The 19,305-nt window shown below is 34.3% G+C and overlaps 1 protein-coding gene across 6 annotated transcripts; it reads right to left on the reverse strand.

Moving 5' to 3' along the window:
* Positions 1 to 1,786: 1,786 nt before the first annotated feature.
* On the reverse strand, positions 1,787 to 8,209 carry LOC148870352 (synaptotagmin-3-like). 6 transcript variants are annotated; one of them, XR_016106543.1, is made up of 13 exons: positions 7,734 to 7,998; positions 6,475 to 6,573; positions 6,303 to 6,353; positions 6,024 to 6,147; positions 5,292 to 5,410; positions 5,085 to 5,186; positions 4,368 to 4,442; positions 3,970 to 4,046; positions 3,326 to 3,575; positions 2,553 to 2,924; positions 2,397 to 2,451; positions 2,094 to 2,222; positions 1,787 to 2,011 (listed from the first exon to the last, which is right to left on the reverse strand). XR_016106543.1 is itself a non-coding variant. In XM_088967531.1 (12 exons), the coding sequence occupies exons 3-12, from the start codon at positions 6,321 to 6,323 to the stop codon at positions 1,883 to 1,885; spliced, it is 1,398 nt and encodes a 465-aa protein (XP_088823657.1). In that variant the 5' UTR covers positions 6,324 to 6,353; positions 6,475 to 6,573; positions 7,984 to 8,209; the 3' UTR covers positions 1,787 to 1,882. The 6 variants fall into 6 exon arrangements, 5 of the variants coding, with proteins under 5 accessions (XP_088823657.1, XP_088823654.1, XP_088823656.1 ...); XM_088967531.1 differs by lacking the exon at positions 2,397 to 2,451 and having other exon boundaries at positions 7,984 to 8,209; XM_088967528.1 differs by lacking the exon at positions 2,397 to 2,451 and having other exon boundaries at positions 7,734 to 8,010.
* Positions 8,210 to 19,305: the final 11,096 nt, after the last annotated feature.

Raw genomic sequence — 19,305 nt, forward strand, 5'->3', positions numbered from 1 at the left:
AAATATATACTGAAATATTTTATTTTATAATAAAATAATAAAATAAAAGTTTTAAATTTTAATTTATAGGGGTGCTATTTGAGCTTTCTAATTGGGTGAAGCCTAATAGAATCAAAGAATGGTCTAAAGTTCCCCAAACCGTATTAGAAACGCACCAAACTGTAATAAAATGGTTTGGTTTGAAAATTTTTTAAATCATAATTTACTGGTTTTGTCTAAGATCTTCTCTAAACGACACTAAACCAGACTGTGAACACCCTAGCTGTGATGTCCCATTGGTAGGAATGTGGGAACAGCCTATGGGTAGCAGATCCAAGCTCTATTTTTAGTAAATTGCTAAAACCTTCTGACTATTGCTGAAACCTACCTTGAAATTTGATAAATGCAATTACCTCCCTTGAATTTTCTGCATAGTTGCAAGTAGACCCCCCTATTAGAATCTTTTAACAAGATGCAAGAAAATATACAAAATACCTACACAATTACTACTGAGGCTGGTTTTCACAGAAAAACAATACAAACTTTATGAAAATCTTAAATATGGGTATTTTAGACATTTTTGCGCCTCTTGTTACATGATTCTAACAGATAGGGTCTACTTGTACTGTGTCAGAAAGTTAAAAGGGGAGGTAATTACAGTTATCAAACTTCAGGGGAGATTTAAGCCATTTAACCTATTTTTATTGCAAGTCATTTTCATGGTTTGCGACTTTGCGCATGTTAAAGAGAAATCTTAAATATTTTATGATAACATGGACAACAACTGGAACTGGGTGGGTGGAGTTAGATTGCAGTCAGATCTCGTACACTTAAGGCTCCTTGTACTAAGGCTTAAACTGAACCAATGAAAATCCATCAAAATTCACGCTGATAAATGATTGAACTGTTCATTATTCCACGACCACGATGGCCAGGCTTTTAATTTCAATATTTGGATACTTAACGATTAGATGTCCGAGTAGATGCTGACCCAATTCATCTCCTCAGTACTGATTACTGAAGCCTGTTAGTTCACGGGTGATGGGTGTATGGCGATTGGCGAGTTTCAGATCATCAAGTCCGTTCATGGGCCCTGCAATCTCAGAGGAAGGATACTTCCTTTTTATGTCAAATTGTTATTCTGGTATATATAATATAAAATCACCAATTCAACTCAAGCATTGCCCGAACTATTTGGAGCCGACTACACAGTACAAAAGCCCTGTTCCACCGTTTCACTCTGTCAAGAGCCACTTGCTCAATCATATTTCACATTGTAAAATGGTTTGGGCTTCAAGGCCATGGATAACCCACAAGCTAACTGGATTAAAGACCTTGTTGTGGCTTAAACATGATAAAGTTGGCCTGAATGTTTAATTCCGGCCTAGCCCATTTGAAGTAAGCCCACCCCCAAATGCAGTCGGGAGTTTCCATCAAAGAAGAAAACTTCAAACTGCTGCTTTTTCACAAAAAAAAAAAAAAAAAAAAAAAATCCCCCTGATGGCTGATGCAAGGACGTCCACTCTGTATGTGCATCATGATTCCACCATGACCAGCAGAATCTAACTATTTTGCAAAAGAAACAAGAAAACATAATTTTGCAAAACATATTTGGAAGTTAATGAAACAAATGAAACAATTGGTGCAGGCATATAAAAAATGAGTTGATCATGCTTAAAAAGTTGATCCTAAAGGATATGTTGTTTTTCAACCTGGTTTCCTTTCCCTTCAAACTTTTCTCTGTCCCCCACCCTCCCATGGCATACCCAAGTGTTATTGGTTTTGACGACATCTATAGTTAATGAAATTTTAAAGAATCTCAGTGCTTATAATAGAAGAATTAGACATTATTTATAGACAACCTACTCAGAAAGAAGGAATATACAGTGCATCTCTTGTTCGCTCATATTGTATTCCACCGTATCTCAACATGTATCATTCCATTCTTTGAATTGATCAAATGGTATTTCTCATTGATGCGTCCATTGTTCACAACATCAGTTAGATTGATGTCTATATACCCCAATGCTTCCTACATAATATGAAGAGATAACTCAAGAACAAAAGATTGTAAAATATGGAAGTAAGCTAATGTAAATGGATGATTGAAATACCTTTTTTCTGAAACCTAACCATGTCCGCTTACTAATAACTTCAATAAGAAGCTTCTCATCCAAAGGGGCCGCCTCTAGCATGAACTGGAATTCTTCATTCCAGCGTGGGTCCCGGGTTTTCTTCATCATCTGTAGAAAACAACATTAAACACAAAAATGAGATGAAGAGAATACCCCAAAAATCAAAATAAGAGAAATTGGTTTTTCTTTGCAGCTTCTAAGGAGAAATCTCTGAAACTGAGACAGCCTTTTTTTTTATAAATTAACATCAATCCTGGTAGACCTGAACAAAATTTGACATACCAGTCAATAAATGGATGAAATATTTATAGATCAATAGAAAGCTAGTTTGACCACTCTGAAACCAACAAAATATTATTTCTGACTCAGCAATATTTAACTCAGAACTTGCAAGAAAGCCTCATATTGAATCCAAGTTTCTTTTTTGTGAAAGCTAACCTTAGTTTTCTTCTGCTCTCCTTTGAAAATGATCAGAGCATAAGGGTTGTTGTGATGCTTCCCCTCAACATCTTCAGCACCTTGGACCATTACTGAAAGTAACCCTGCCCCACTCAAGTCCGCATCTGCAGAAACTACTCCAACCCTACTTTCCTTCCTCCCATTTCCACTCATAGGACCGGTGAATGTGTCAGTATCTTCTTTGAAAGGATTGAAGGTAAGCTCCACCATAATTTTACCTCTTTGCTTCTTATTCTGAGGATCATTTGAATTTGTGTTCTTGAGAAGATTAAGTGTAAATTCCTTTGCTTCATGTGGAACCAGAGATCTCAGAGGAATTTCTTGCATTCCCAATTTTCCATGCATCCCAACCTGTTCAATAAAAATGTTAAAACTCAACTCATTCATCAAACTTAGTTTGGCCTGGATTCCAACCCAAATAAAAGGCTATTACCCACTTTTGGTCCCAGCCATGTGGGTCTTGGAAGGGGTGCACTGGATATGGACCTAATCTTTGGCATTTTTCACACAAAGTGGGTACTCTCAGATTTGATCATGGGTTCAGGCCAAGATTTTACCATTACACCAAGCAATTGTTTCCAGCCCCAAATCCAGACTTAAAATGTCTTCTACAAACAAGGCTCATCTTTCATCATTTCATTGTTGAACATTAAGACAACCTTTTTGAGTTAACTCAAAAATCATTTTAAATTTGATAATGAGAAAAAGAAACATAAGACTTTTGAGACTGAGAATCATACAAGGATCTAAACCTTTTCCCAATCATAGACATGTAATTGAAGGACTTGAGATTCAGGGTCTTCCACAATTAGCTTGAACACCTCATTCCACTCAGGATTCAAATCCTTCCTCTTGACTTTGGTTTTCTTTGCTGGAAGCCTCTTACCACTCAAGCTGAGTTTGACATATGGATCAGATTTTCCCAAGAAATCCATCTTCAAAAGATCGATAGCCCGTATAACCCTAACGTGTAGTATACCAACAGGGCCCTTCAGTACTCCTCTGTCAAAAGAGAAATTGATATACAAAGAGAGACTTCAGAAATCATTTCTCAAGGAGAGAAAAGATGAATGAAAAGGAGGAGTTCATATGGCATAGGTTCACGCCTAGATTGATGGTATAAACTCATTATTCTCCAAAAATTTGGATACTAAAACCGTGGGTTGATGAAAAGTTGATAATTTTCCTATATGATCAATGCTGGACTTAAGCATTCTAATTCTCATCAAACTATATTTACTCAACCAATTGTTGATATCAAAAAATTCCCAGAACAGACACTGAGCAATTCCCTCTCCGTTAGTTTTGAAAACAAAAAGAATGAAGTTTGAAAAAAAAATGATAATCGTAAGTTACAAATCATCCAAGTTATATTATCTCAATTGCAAAAGCTTACATTGAACCGTCAAGGATGGGGATTTCAAGGATTCGGGGCCAGAGGTAGAGGCCTACAACTTTCTTTTTAATAGTTTCCTGCAAGAAATGATAAATGCTTAAATGTAATTAGTTAAAACAGTACAAAAAATCATTGCTCTTATTATGAGCATATGATTGTTACACCTCCTAAAATAAACTACAAATTCATCAGTCTGCACACAGTCACAATGAATTCATTTTGACAGATTGGACTTTTCAGATGCTTAAATGGAAACTCAAAGATGTGGTCAAGAAACATCAAAAAGTTCATTAAACTGAAAACTCAAAGTTGACTTGTATTATCAACCAAACATGCCAATATTAGACCATTGATTAACACTCCAACTTAGACCTCATAAAGGATTACTAATGTACCACCTGGACAAATTGATATAGGCCAGGAATGGACATGATATCTCCTCCAAGTAATTTCAATCCGAAGTCTACATGTGGCTGCAAATGTCACGAAAAACATGATACATTAGGAAATAATAGTATTCATTCAGATGCATTTGGAAACGGAAAAGACTAATCTTAGGACAGGCTCCAAATTGTGGTTGCTTCCTGTTTTCTGCATGGTGGTCATTGCCAGCAACTTTTTGCCAAAAAATGCATAGAGCCATTTGCCATTGTGGTCTTTGATTTCAAAATTTGGGATTTGTCCGATGCCAGGAAATTGATCTTGAAAACTATAAAAAGAGGCTTTCAGAATCTAGAAAGTTGCTATCACAGTGGGGGCCACTTATTTTTTATCTAATATGCTTACTTATTGTTGAAATATTATGTTGAACCCACTCCTGAAGATGAAAACAAGCAAAACACCTTAATTACATGGGGCTCATTTTCTTGAGAAAAATACCTTAAGACAACAATCAAAATAATAAAAAAACACCTTAAAGTCTTAAACATCTAAAAAAACCGGGCATAAAAACAGAATTCAGTGTCGTTAAATGTCCAGGTAAAAAAAATATAAAACCTAGCATGATGGTTTTCATCATTATCAATCAACCAAACCATGTTAAAATCTAAGTTTTGACAAGCAACTTCCAAAGAAAAGTACTACTTTTATGAATTCGATAATACTTAGTCACTTACCTTCTCCATCAGAGACAAATTAACGCTTGCAAAGCAAGGGAAGCTTGGCACAAGAGGCTTCAAAGTTATGCGGGGTTCAGCAAATATTTGCAAATCTACCAACTGACAACAAGCTTAACCAATCTCTTAGAAGCTTTGTCCTCATATTCAAAATGAAAACACACAATATATTATTATGAATTATAATGTTGCCTGAGCTCTTCTGACCTGAAAAGTGATTCGTAGATATAACAACTTTAGCACCAGAATTATGTTGGGATTGCCAGCCCATTTAACCAGTGGTTCAATAACAACTTCCTCCTCATTGGTCTCATATACTTTAATCCCTGGAAAGTTGAAAAAGAAGCAGCTAATTTGTGTTAACATTTTATTACTACTAATAATATAAACATAATAAAAGAAATTAAAATAAGGAACCATGAAAGGTGGTTGCAACAGCCATGGATGTGCTCTAACATACTACTACGTTGTCAGAGACTTACAGTCCATTGATAGGTGATTTAAATTATCCCATTGTAGATAATGTGCTCAAGCTTGCTCTTGTGCCTAGACGAAATTCGAATGAGGAATATTGTGAATAGGAATGCATACTCCATTGTCAAAATTCTATTTCTAGGGATTTCATAAGATTGATTATTGATTGGAAATGTGAAAAAAAAAAGAGTAATAAAAAGAAATGCAAAGACTTTAAGTAGGTGGAAAGCTTCCCTGGAAGACAAATTTTAGCCTAACCCCGGTGATAGATTGTTCACTGGGTCCTTGAGATCTTCAGAGATAATGAGGCAAAGTTAGACTCTCCAGACTGGCTATACAAACCTTAGAGACAGAGGATGGTGCATGACAAAAAGGAATTTGGGCTTCTTATAAATTCCTAGGATGTGTTGAGGAATACAAGAATTATTCTCAGTAACTGTCATCAAATGAAACTTAAACTCTTACCATGTATGGTAGGGGGAAGAGTTCCAAGAGTTAGACTCTCAAATTCTATTGAGTTTATGTGAAATTTCCCAATGTACTCTACAAAAATTTGGCCTGCTGTGCTTCTTATCATACCACATACCGCCTGTAGAGGAAACAAAATTGACAGGAATGGAAACCTATCAATTTGCATCTTGCATGCAGAATGTCCAAATCTACATGCTAATAAGACAATCAAATCTTATATGGGCATAGTATTTTTCCTTCCTGAAGATGAAATTTGTATAAACTGAGAGTCACCTTATCAAGGTAAGGCCACATATCAAAAATAAACTGGTTCAACCAGTCAACCTGCACATCATAAAAGAAGATCAATAGCATCATAGAAACTGAATTAAACAAAAAGTTAAGGAAAAGAAGATATCTATTTGGTATTAAATGAACCGACTAAGCTAGACATTTTAATACTCACCCGGTCATAGTCAGGGCTTTTCACCCATAGTGGAATCTCAGGTAAGAGCTCATAGAAAGCATCTGAATCTAATTCATGCAGTGACCTAATGACTGGGTCCTGCAAAAGTATGTTCAAGAAGTTTAACTATTACAGAGAATGTTGAGAACTATAGCAGCATAAAAGTATTGATCAGGAAAATGAAATGGAGACAAAATATAGAATCAGAAGATGAACATAGACCATCAGTAGGCTTGCAAAACAAGAGAAGATAGTTCTCCAACTAAATCACTATTTACATGTTTAGATAGAAAGAGTGGGTGTCTGAACTGATAAAGTATGGATATTTTGAAACAGAAAAGAGAGAAGGTGCTCCGGTCAGGATTTCAGATCTCAATTTGGCATCAAATTTAGTTTCGTTCCAAATAAAAATTGAAAAATATTATACATCAGCTTATTTCCTCCTTGACCACCTCAGATGCATAAGGGGATAACTAATCAAGAAACTGCTTGCGGCATAAAAAGCAAAACAAAGTACATTATAAAACATCATGTGAAGAAACAATATAAACTCTTAGGAAATAAAATAATTTGTCAAGTACATAGACAACCAATATGTATGGTTGCCCAATTTTGCTTACAAATGCAACTCAAAACAGACAATAAATGTTATAACAACAAACACAGCTTGAATGGTCTACACTGAAAAATAAAATTTAGAAAGAGAACCGATACCTACATATGAACAAAAGCAAGTGAAAGATATCCTAAGAAAAACAAAAATGGAGAACCAAACAGAGAGAAGGGCATAGGAATCACATATGTATCTAGGATCACGTAATAAAACACCTACAAAATATAACACCCAATAAAACTATTCAAATGTGTACTCAAAGATGAACGATCCTAAAACCTTTTAAACAAGACGTCAATCTTGTAGCTAATAATAGAATAAAATAGTGATAAATAAATATCAGGAGACCCGAAAAACGAAAAATCTACGATCCCAAATTAGACTAGAAGAAAAACATCCACATGTGAAAAAACTGAATAAGAAAAGAGTTCTTTTGCAAGGAAACAATTCAGAAAAAACACAACCAAGGACACCTGAAACTGACAAAGTAAGACCAGTGCATACAACTTGGGTATCCGACCGTTAAATAAAAGAAGAGGATGAAAGGAAACTCTCATTCACCAAATGTGTCGTCAGATGATTTAGCAGACGACCAAAGATAAGCTAGATACCTAAAAATAATGACGAGAAGATAAGAAGAATTCACCTTTATAATTATATGAATGGGCTTGAAGTAGATGAAAAGAAAATATCCCACCAAAAGCCCAACCGGAATCCCGATTTCAAAACCAATAATTCCCAGTAAACTACTGAGAAATCCCATATCCTTCACTCCCGAGTCCCGCCCAAAAATAAATAGATAAATAAATAAAATTATAGATGCAGAAAACAGAATCGAAAATAGATGCAGAAGAGAGAATGTTTAAAAAGGAAAACATAAAGGATTGAGAAAATACAGCAAATGTCTCCAAGGAAGTGTACTCTCGTTAACGTAACAGAACGAACTCAGAACTCTCCCGATAAACCGCCAAAAGAAGGTCCCGTTGTCCAGCTCGGCATTTTCTTTCAACGTTTGGGTCTGCTTTCTCCACTTAATCACGAATATACCTCAGGGTCGAAATGACGTTACCACCCTCTTTATGACTTTATCTTTCAAACAAACCCGTTTATGACTTTGTGGTTATTACTTTGTTATTGTTATATAAGCATAAATAATGAGGGAGCGGATGGATTGGAGACAAAATCATACACACACAGCGTTGCCCAGCTCAGACTGGTGTATATGATTTTGTTTCTGGCCCATTATATTTAAATAGTAAATATTAAATTAATCTATATTGTCAGGGTGATTATCCCCTAAGGCTTTATTTGTTTTTTCATTTTCAGCAGCGGATAAATGATTTATTCACCCTTTAGGAAAGTATCGGTTTTCTGAATGGCCAATAATACTCTTTAAAAATTTATTTTACTATGAGTCTCATTATAGTATGTATTGAAGGAAGGAAAGTGAGGAAATTGGTCAATTAGCCAATTGATTAACTTATCACTATCAGATATCCTAATAATTAAGAGGAATTATAACTTACAACGTGTTGGGTAAAACCATTGGTTTACATTTAAAATTGCTGAGCTAGTCTGAGGCTGGCCCAAGTTGCACTACAGTGTTAGTTGGGATGGATTGAAAGTCTAATCCTAGTTGGACCGCCTCAACTCTTTGTTCAATTATGGAAGGAGGCTCTAATTTTTTCTTAATGGGTGTCAGCCTCTAGGCCATCTCTTTAAGCTAAATAATTATGTAGCATTTATAGTCGTATATATAGATGTAGAATTTCATTCCACTATAAATTTGAATCTCCTAATCTAATACCCAATTCTCGTTTTATGGAAATAATGAGCATACGGCCTTTCTCTTGTTGCATATGAACATTAGAAGGAGTGAGCTGCTAAAGGAAAATAAGTGGCAGATAAAATATTTCAGTCCGAAAAAAGTTTTACGTCCATCCATTTCATAGAGAAAAACGCAACCAATAGAAAGAAGAAAATACATGTCATCTCCCTTGTGTTGGGAAAGCGTTGAGTGAAGATCTGAACCCAGGTATGTCATGATGTCATCAATTAATTCAAAACAGGCGTTCACAAATCACAACCTGAAACAACGTTTTCAAACCGCCGTTGATTTGGACTGTCGGACTGTTTGGCCTGATAACCATTCACGCAATTGGTTCTATTTTATTTCAAACTCGAAATCTGGTTAAAAATCGTTGAAAAAGTCAATAAATCGTTGACCTGGGCAGTTGATTCATTGACCCATTCAACGGTTTTTTACTATTTTTTATTTTTTTATTTCTTTTATTTTGCTGTCAGAATGGGCCGTCTATTCAAACCGGACGGTCGAACAATTGACCCAAAAACCGATGGCCAAAACGATTCCGTTTCCAGATCGTTTCGAAGATTGATAGAAATGAAATTTTTGCTTTAAAATGGCAGAAATTATAACTGAAAATTCTGCCGGATCCAAAGTCCAAACAATAATACATGATCTTAGTATGTGCATTATGACATATTATCAGTATTCAGTATGTGCGTGCTTCCCCATGAGTGAGGTTCAACCTTGGGTCGGGTTAGGGTTAGGTTGGGAATTTGATAAGTTTTCAATGGCTTGAAAGTTGAAACAAACCTGAGGTCATGAAGTTGAAATTCTTCAAAATTACCTTGCTTGCTTTTTCTTTCTCTTTTCTTTTTAATGAATAAAACACATTTTGCTTGCTTGTACCACAACACATTTTCCATCCTTCTAAGGAATGGACATGATTGAGTACAGGAATCATCAACGTCTTTTTCTTTTCTCTCTTTCTACAAAGTTTTAAGTTTTGATGTGCAAAAACTAATTAGTCATGATATTTTGGACATCCAACATGTGTGGCAAATACCTGGTGGTTGGTAAGTAGGGGTGTTTACATTAAATGTCAAATTGATCAAATCAGCCTGACTCAATCCGAAAAACCACTGGTCAATTTCTGTTTGTATGAGAAAATAAACCGATTCTATATGTTTAAGTAATTATTAATTAGTCCCTACCCTATATGTTAAATGTTGATATATTTTATTTGTGTTTTGTTTGAACTTTGAAAAAAAATGGTTATTTATGATAAAAACGTAAAATGTAAAACCAATACAAATATAATACAATGGTACAATATTTAATTCAGTTTTGTATAAATTTAAATATATATTGACAAAAAAATCAGTTTTACATAAAAGACTAATCGATTTAAATATATATTTTGATTTTGCATAAAAACTAAAAAGAAATAAACTTAAATATAAATAGATATTTTAGTTTAAAATATATATAAAAAATGATTAAACCGATAAACCAACCCAAACTGACCCTTCATGTTTGGGTCGGTTTTACTTCATGATCGATTGGTTTCGGTTTAGTCAATAGATATACCGATTGGGTCAAGTCGGTTGAAGAAAATGATTCAAACCGACCCAACCCAACCCAACCCGTGAACACCCATATTGATAACATAGTTGGAAGTAGACCTATTCATGGGTCGGGCTTTTATTCTTAATTAACAGATTTTTTGAAAGCCCAAGCCCGAGCCCGGCCTGAAACACAATTGGGCTTGGTGTTTTGGGCCCGAGGTCAGGCCCGCGGGCCTAACTACATATCCAAGCCCAACCGGGGTGCGAGCTGGGCTGGGCCATCGGGCTACCCAACCCATAAACAGGTCTAGTTGGAAGAAGTGTGACTTCTCTATTGAGAGGCCAGCAATTAAATTCCATTGCCACTAGGGCCGAAGGGGCTGTGAGGGATGGGGTAATGGGTATGGATTACCCTAAATCGTGAAGGTTGAGATAAATCGTGACTAATTAATTTTTGATCGCTGACAGCCACTAGGACCAAGAATCTCATTGCCACTAGGGTCGGAGGGGCCGTCAGACATTGCACTAATGAGATAAATCGTGAAGGTTGAGATAAATGTCAATTACAACATTTTCTGCTTTTATAGCTTGTTTTCATAGGTGCAAAATCGTGAAGGTTGAGATAAATGTACAGCTGCTGTAATGTGGGTTGCGCTGCCCATGCACGACCTGCATACTATAATACTCAGGCCATGCTAGGCTTAGGGGGTTCAGGCCCATGGACCAACATGACATAACTCAAAAAAAAAAATGGCCCATACTGGCATAACCCAGGGCCCAACACAATACATTATATATTATACTATTTTATCTTAATTACATTGTAATTTTTTCAAGCATGAAAATAATAATCATAACATTGTTCTACTTAAACTCATGCATAAATAGCACGAATGAAAACTAGAGCATTTGTAATCGATATTGAGCCGTTGGGAGGTGATGAAACTACTCTAAAAAACATTTAAAGCTTATTCCCAACGAAGCTGAAGGTTTATCAAAAAAATGAAAGAGTAAAGGGTAAAAAATTTAACCTTGCATCTTAAAGTAATTGACAATTATGACTAAGCAGTTGACCACTTCATTCTATCAGAGAATAGGTAGTTAACTATTATGTACAAGACAGAATATTTTTTTTCTTGTAGTCAACTACTATCTTTTGATAGCTAGTCGACTACATGGTAAACCCAATCTCAATTGTCACAACAAATCTATTATTACCTTTTAGGTAGTTGATTACTAAGTGACAATAGGTTCGACTATCACAATCACTCCATTATTACAACTTTAATTAACTATCAAGGCCTTGTTCACTTTTTGGATAGTTATTTACCCGGGTAAGTACAGTTACCTAGGTAAGTTTTTCCTAAAAAATACTTACCCAGGTAAGTGCATTTACCTATGTTATTTAATTTCTCATATAAATAAGGTAATGACCATTTTAGTCATAAAAATCTATTATTAAAAGGGGTATTTTTGTCCCATTTAAATGTTGGCAACTTTCCCCTAGGTGGGAAAGTTATTTACCCACCTAGGAGGAGTAAGTGATACCCAGGAAAATAAACTTTCCCCGACCCCCATATAAATCTGAAAAAAGAACGTAGGATTCTTGCTCAATGGGAACCAAAATCCCATTGACCAACTTTCCCCTCTCTCAAAATCCAAAAATAGAACACCCCCTAAGTGATATCAAGCTCAGTTATCACAATCAATCAACTACTACCACTTGGGTAATATCACGAAAATAATCAATTCCTATGGTTTGCAAGTCAACTTCTTAGCTTCCAAATTTAAAATTTTCATGATTTTGTTCAAGATAGAGTTAAGAAAAAAGCCTAAGAACATTTTCAAATTTAACCATTAGCCTTTCAGGTTGTGATAAACCGAGGTAAGCCTAAATTAAGCCCATAGTAGTGTTCATTACAAAGTGATTACATCAAGTTGTACTAAATGTAAAGGAGATTGTCTAAAACTTGCCACAAATTTTTAAAATGTCTAGTGGCCCATGTCAATAAGTTGACGTCAAATAGGTTAACGGATGTTGGTAGATTACTATTTTACCCTTTTATTTTATTTTGATATATTAAAAAATTGACAAGATTGACAATTGAGATGTGAGAAACAAGGTATCTTGTCCTCTTCATCCATTGGCTCAACGGTTTCTACATCTACTATAGCACCGACAGGCTTCCACCTGAGCAACAATGGAGGATGCCGAGTGTTGTTGCTACCATGCATCTCCTTCTCCGCTGTTTTCCATGTCTAATTACCCACCATTGTTGTTAGTCCTGAGTTCCGAAGCTTATTATCCCTCTCCACCACTTCTTTTACAGCCCAAATACGTATATGGTTCAACTCCCATGGGTGGAAATCATAAGTAGTGATTCGTTTTGTTATTTAGGTTGTGTTTGGTTGCAACGCAAATAAATTTGCATTTGCAAAACCATGGCAGTACAAATGATTTGACTGTAAATTCTGACTTATTTTTTGTTTCAAATTTTATCTTATTTTGTTTAATTGCAGTACAAATAAAGTAAATTAAGACACGAAGCAGAATAAAGTAAAATCCAAAACAAAATTAAATAAGAATTTGCATTTTTTACATATGCACTATCATGCATTTGTATTAGTGCAAATAAATTTACATTGCAACCGAAGACATCCTTCAAAACGATGAATGCAAATGGCATAGGAACTGCTAATGGTCGTTATGTCGTTCTGAAGCTGGCGAAAGGACTATTAATGGAGCCCATATTTCCTACTAACTTTTCCTACACACTCTCTACCCGTCATGATTTGTAGCCACACATCTCTCAATTTATAATAGAGACGTGTGGCTCCAATTCACAGCGGGTAGAGAGTGGATAGGAAAAGTGAGTAGGAAATCCCGAGTGCTATTAATGGTGATCTTTCCTAGTGGATAAACTATGTTTTTGTTTAGAGTAAAAGAGGATCTAGGGTTCCTCAGTCAACCAAGTGAGATGGTATTTTGGTAATATTGATCCAATGGAAAATTCAGTTTTTTTTTTCTTTCCGTCATCCCTTTTTCTCCCCCTTATCCCCTACCTCTTCTCTACCGTAGTAGGACACGGGAGATTCCATTGTCTATTACAGCGTTAATTTTTAGTAAAAGAGAGATGTGGACGGCGAGGTGATAGTGGAGAGGTGGTGTTGTGTTACTCAACATCCCACACAATACTTAGGAATGTTTGGTATCATCCCATTTAAAAATAATAATAATGTCATGTCGGAGCCAGTTCAGCATTTCTATTTTTTTAATAAATTACTATTTGGTTCAGGCTAAAAAATGGTATGGCCTTGTAAATCGAAATAAATGTAATAGCCAATCAGGTGTTATTTATCAAAATTCATGGACAAGTTTTGATTGATCAAAACTCTTTTCATTTCATGTCTTTCCCACATCATAGATTTTTCCATACAAGCATCAGCCCACCCTTGCCCTCAACGGCTGGATGATGTGGGGCCATTGTGTATTCCATGTGTCTGTTAATGTTTAATGCATAGGAATGTTCTGGTTCTCCATGTACTGATTCGTTCTGTGCAACAATTTTTTCATATAGGGTTTTGATGGTTTTGCATTCATACCCTGTGTTATTCTTCACCGTCAAGCCCCCCACAGCTACAACTCCTCACCATTATTGTCACTGATAAGTATACATACTATTTTTCTCCCTTTATATCTTAACATGAAAATTCATATTATCTCATTGTACCTTCATTCTAGGTTTTTAGAGTTGGAAAGAGATCACTGCAATTCTTCATCATTTGGCCATTGCCAGTAAGCATGCATACTATTTCTCTTGTTTTTCCTCCCCATTTTTATGAAGAAACTCACCTCACAGTATCATCATTCTATGCTTTTAGAACAAGTTGCCTGAAGCCTCATCCATTTTTCTTTGTTGCCTAAAGCCTCAAATCATAGATTTAGGAGGTTAGAACAATTGGTTAATTAAGGAGGAATCGGATTTACGAGGCTTAAAGCGCTATTAAACAAATATCTATAATAGTTCAGTCGTGAAAATGCTATTAAGAAGAACGCAAAATTTACCAGGCTGAAACCACTGGTTAAGGTTGTTGTTCAAAATACCAAGGAGCAGTAAATGGCAAAAATATACGAGTAATACGACCATTATTCATCTTGAGGTGTTGGACAAATCCAACAACAAATTTAACCGTTGGATTTGAATTTTATTGATAAACAATGTAAAATGGTCATATGAAGAATTTGAGCCATTAGATTGGCATTAAACAAGTAGAGGATATAGGATTAACATGCATCACCATATTCCATACCGCCTATTAAGACAAGAAACGGTGGTAAAAATCACCCTACCAAATAGATAATCATTGTTCCATGCTACCTGGCACTATAGAGAGAACCTCAGGGTGCAGCCAGGAAATTTTTATAAGGGAGCCCAAAACCTAAGGCTCCATTTGGCTTGTGGGAAAATTTGGGTGGGATGGGAAAGTGTAAAAATCTACTTTTTCATTGTTTGGTTTTATATATGGGAAAATAATAGGAAAACACAGTTACGAGGGAGAAGAGAGAAGAGGAAGATGGAGGGAGAGAAAGAGAACTCCATGGCTGAAGCTCTGATCTGTGTCTGCGAACCCAAAAGAAGAAAGAGAAGAAGAGAGGAGAGAGGGAGGAAGGGAGTGGCTAAGAGGGAATGTCGTCGCCGCCGCCGCTGCTCTGTTTCTGGTTTGAACGGGGAAGGGAAGGCAGCAGATTGCTGATGGTAACGGGGAAGGCGTTGGTTCTCTTCCTCCTCTGTTCGTGTCTGTGAACAGTGGTTTCTCAAATTTTTCCACCAGGGTTGCACGGTTTTGGTGCAACCCCAAATCCATGATTTTGGGATCTAACATCCCACATTTTTCTCATCCCGTCCCTCTCTTTCCCTCAAAACAAATGAGAGAAAAGGAAATACTTTTGGAATATTCCTTTTTTCTCATCGCCATCCCACAAACCAAATGGAGCCTAAATGAAGTATGGATGGACTCATAGGGGGGACCAACCATTAAGTTGGAGAGTGGGGGAAGGAGAAAATTTTACATAAAAAGCTATATTACAGTGGAGATTTTCTGAACCATAGCGGGGGCCATGGCTCCCTTGGGTCCCCTGACTCCCCCTAGCTCTGCCCCTAGAGAACGCTATGTCTCTCTCGACCGTCAATCTATTATTTTTTTTTCTTTTTATTATAATGTAACTTTCAAAATAAGAGAGAAAGATGATTGATGTCCATTTAATGCTTTTTGTACATGTGAAATACACATATGCTATGATACTGATGTGGCATCCTACAATTGGGAGGGTAGGAATTTGTGCAAAAGGCACTTGTGTAGAGGCAGTTTGGTCATAAAAATTATATTTATGCTAACGTGGACAATTTCTGTCAATGAACACTAATGGTGAGTTTAAGAAAACAAAAAGTATGTGTTTTAGACATTTTGAAAAGTCATGGTGAATTTAAGAAAAATGATAAAAAGTAATGTGAGTTTTACACAATTTCCCTAAATGTAATAATTTGAAGACTATATAACTTGATATCTTCTCCTTCTTAATCAAAAAAGTAAACTTATAGTCCTTGAATAGGCTTCAATCTATATGAGGGAATAGTTGGTATAACTGCACACTTAAATCTTAGATTATTAGTATTCTCAATAAATTTGTTATCATCAAAACACGTAAGGTCAATAGAATCCTAATTGATTCTTAGGGAAACTCTACATAAGATGTGATTTAGATTTAATCCAAATAAGGATTAAAAATATCAATATGACATTTGTATTGATGCATCCAGATATGCATACACCAATATAAAAGCATTTTATAAATTTAAAACTTTAGAAATGTGGTTTCCAACCTTTTATATTGTGCTTGGTTTGAAAGAAAAAGTAGGAAGAAAGGGAAATATAAGAAAACCTTTACAAACCTTGTATAGGTTTTCCCACGTTTTCATACCCTTTCCTTCAAACCAAATATAGCCTTAATGATTATAATATAAAAAATAAAAAGAAACAAAAAGAGAATATTAGTGGTATAAGCATGCACAAACACCCAAAATCTAAGTTTAATTTGAACGCCTCTAAGTATCAATATTTTAATCCTTAAGTCAAAGTTTAATTTGGATCAAACTTTTTTTACCTTATGGCAATTAATTCTATTTCAGCTTATCAAAAAATAAAAAGAGTACATTTTTAAATTTGTATCAGGTATCACTAAAAATAGTAAGGTGTGTCCAACCATGTGAATGATTTGTTTTTTGAAACAAAAACAATTGCCACATGGACTCTATTCGTGGATCCTAAATCTATTACGTCGATGCTCGCTACCTTGTCGTACGCTTACATGCATTACAATATGTAATATGTGTTAATTATATGCATTACACGTATTACAATATGTAATACGCATTTAAGCATTAATTATATGCATTTGAGGTGATAATAATGCACTTGTATTACTCAGAAGTCTTTATGAAAATAGTGATATTTTATGTTTTATTATCTTTTTTTTTTATTTAATGTTTTAGTGTTGCAGCACCTGCATGTACATCAACTTCTTTTTTTTTTTTGGTTAATACCTCAACCTAATATCATGAATGGAAAAAATATTTAAAGTCCTAGTTGGCAACATCGAATTTGCATGTGTATCAACTATCAACTCTTTTTTTCTTTTTTTTTTGGTTAATGCCTCAATCTAATTCAATATAATATTATGAATGAATGAAATATAAAAATATTATTTAGGGTCCTAGTGGTAACCTCCGATGTTCAACCAATAAAAAAAAAAAGATCTAGATGTGCCTCAACCTCATCCACGTAAAAAACATGAGAGGTCATAGAATTTCGACAACTCTCTTATCATAGCTGAAGTGGCAGCTAACACAAATAATTAATGTGTTGGTTGGAAATTGGAATTGTTAATTGTGGACCTCTGGCTCGGTGATGACCCGTCGATGATGCCATTGCCAAGTATTAAATTAAGTTTTATATAAAGTCATAAAAAAGTAGTACTAATTTATGACAGTACAACAACACAAACCGATTTTCTTCTGATTGTGTTTGGTTAATGGTCATGATCACCATTCATTATATTAAATATCACAACTATCCTCCATATACCACTGTTTCATATTCAATCCAACTCCCAAGCAATTTATCTCATGCTAATCTTAACTTTATCTTTATCTTAAGAATAAAAATGTTTCTATATATGATTTCGACCTTCCTTTACTACTCGACAACCAAGATAAAAAAAGATGGTAATGGGCTTGATTGACCAGTGGGTAGGAAGATAGTAATTGGCTTGATTGGTCAGTGGGGAGGTCCACCTACCTTTACCCTTGGAGCAAGACCACCAACGAATTTTGAGCTTTGGGTCTTTGCCTACAAAGTTAATTTTGATTTTTAGACTAAATTTGAACTGATGTATATGCGTGGAATTACATGCAAATAGGTTGAGTGGAAATTTTGGATTGTTTTTGCTTCGCTTTATATGCAAGATAATGGAGAGAAGACTGTTCTTTGTTTGGGAGTGAGATAGAACTATAACAAGTAAGAGGATGTAATTCCCATGAGAGAATTGAAGTAGGTCAAATCTTGTGCAATTTTTGCAATAGTTTTTGAGAATCAAAATTAACATTGTTAATAAATGTAAATCTATATATATTATTATTAAAAGTATGAATGAATGTGTGGAATTTTTGTCGACTAAAATACTTATATTTGTGAATTTAGTCTATCAATAATTGTGAGGGTTTAAAACATAATTTCAACTATTAATTTTCACTTCATTTAATTCCTTCACATTAAGTCTTATATTAAGGTATTAACTCCCATTATCTCTTATTAAATCCTACATTTAAGTAATTTTTTCACTAATTAATGCTATGAATTAGATCTATCTTCAATACTTTAAGCAATATAAACCCATTCATTTTAAAAATGTCTCATAAAAAAAACATTCTTTCATCCAAGTGGTGATTAAGCAATTCAACCATCTGAATCAAATTGGTTAACCCATGAATTCAGTTAGACAATAAAATTTTTAAAATAGAAATAAATATAAAAAATTACAAAATATATGTAGAAAAAATGGGCATATCTACGATACTTTTGTTAATCAAATTAAAAAATAAGGATAATAAACAAAAATTATTTTTATTGACAATAAAAATGAAATACATATATAAAACTAACCAAAGATGAAATCATTTTCATGTTTGGTGGAGATTAATAGTTCTACTTTTGGGTCAAATGAGCTAACCTTTAATGTCATGATTAAATAATAAAAATTAATAAAAGATAAAAACACAAAAAAAATACTAAATTTTGCAAAAAAAAATTGGATCATGTATAATATCGTATATTTATCATATTAAATAGAAAAAATAAGTGCGATATATCAAAATTATTTTTATGCACATAGAAATATAAAAAATTATAAAAAAAAATTGAACACATCTATAATTCAGATTTTGAAATTTGCATCCGAATAATAATCAAATTGAATTCATATTAGAATCCATCCGGTCTTGGATTAAAATTTGAATCCGATTATATTGTAATAATCATTGGCTTTGATACATAATATTTATATAATTGCATTTAAAATTATAAAAATATATTTTTATAAATTATATATTAAATGATTATATATATATATTCAATATGTTATGTTTATATTAATTTATTATATATAAAAGTTGAAAATTAATTAACTTTTTATTTTTTATCTTATAAATGAATGCAGTCAAATTAAAATCAAATCCAATTGGATTTCAGATTGGATTCAAATGCAAGTTTTCAATAGTTGGATCAAATTT

This window comes from Nelumbo lutea, chromosome 2 (assembly GCF_056320005.1).
Source record: "Nelumbo lutea isolate HS-2025 chromosome 2, American lotus-T2T, whole genome shotgun sequence".
NCBI classification, from domain to species: domain Eukaryota; kingdom Viridiplantae; phylum Streptophyta; class Magnoliopsida; order Proteales; family Nelumbonaceae; genus Nelumbo; species Nelumbo lutea.

Excerpts from the sequence above, each read along its gene's own strand:
- LOC148870352 (XM_088967528.1), bottom strand. The coding sequence starts at position 7,850 with ATGGGATTTCTCAGTAGTTTACTGGGAATTATTGGTTTTGAAATCGGG. Across the intron at positions 6,354-6,474 it reads AAAGCCCTGACTATGACCGG|GTTGACTGGTTGAACCAGTT; the intron begins GTGAGTATTAAA and ends TATGATGTGCAG. Across the intron at positions 2,012-2,093 it reads GGTTAGGTTTCAGAAAAAAG|GAAGCATTGGGGTATATAGA; the intron begins GTATTTCAATCA and ends CATATTATGTAG.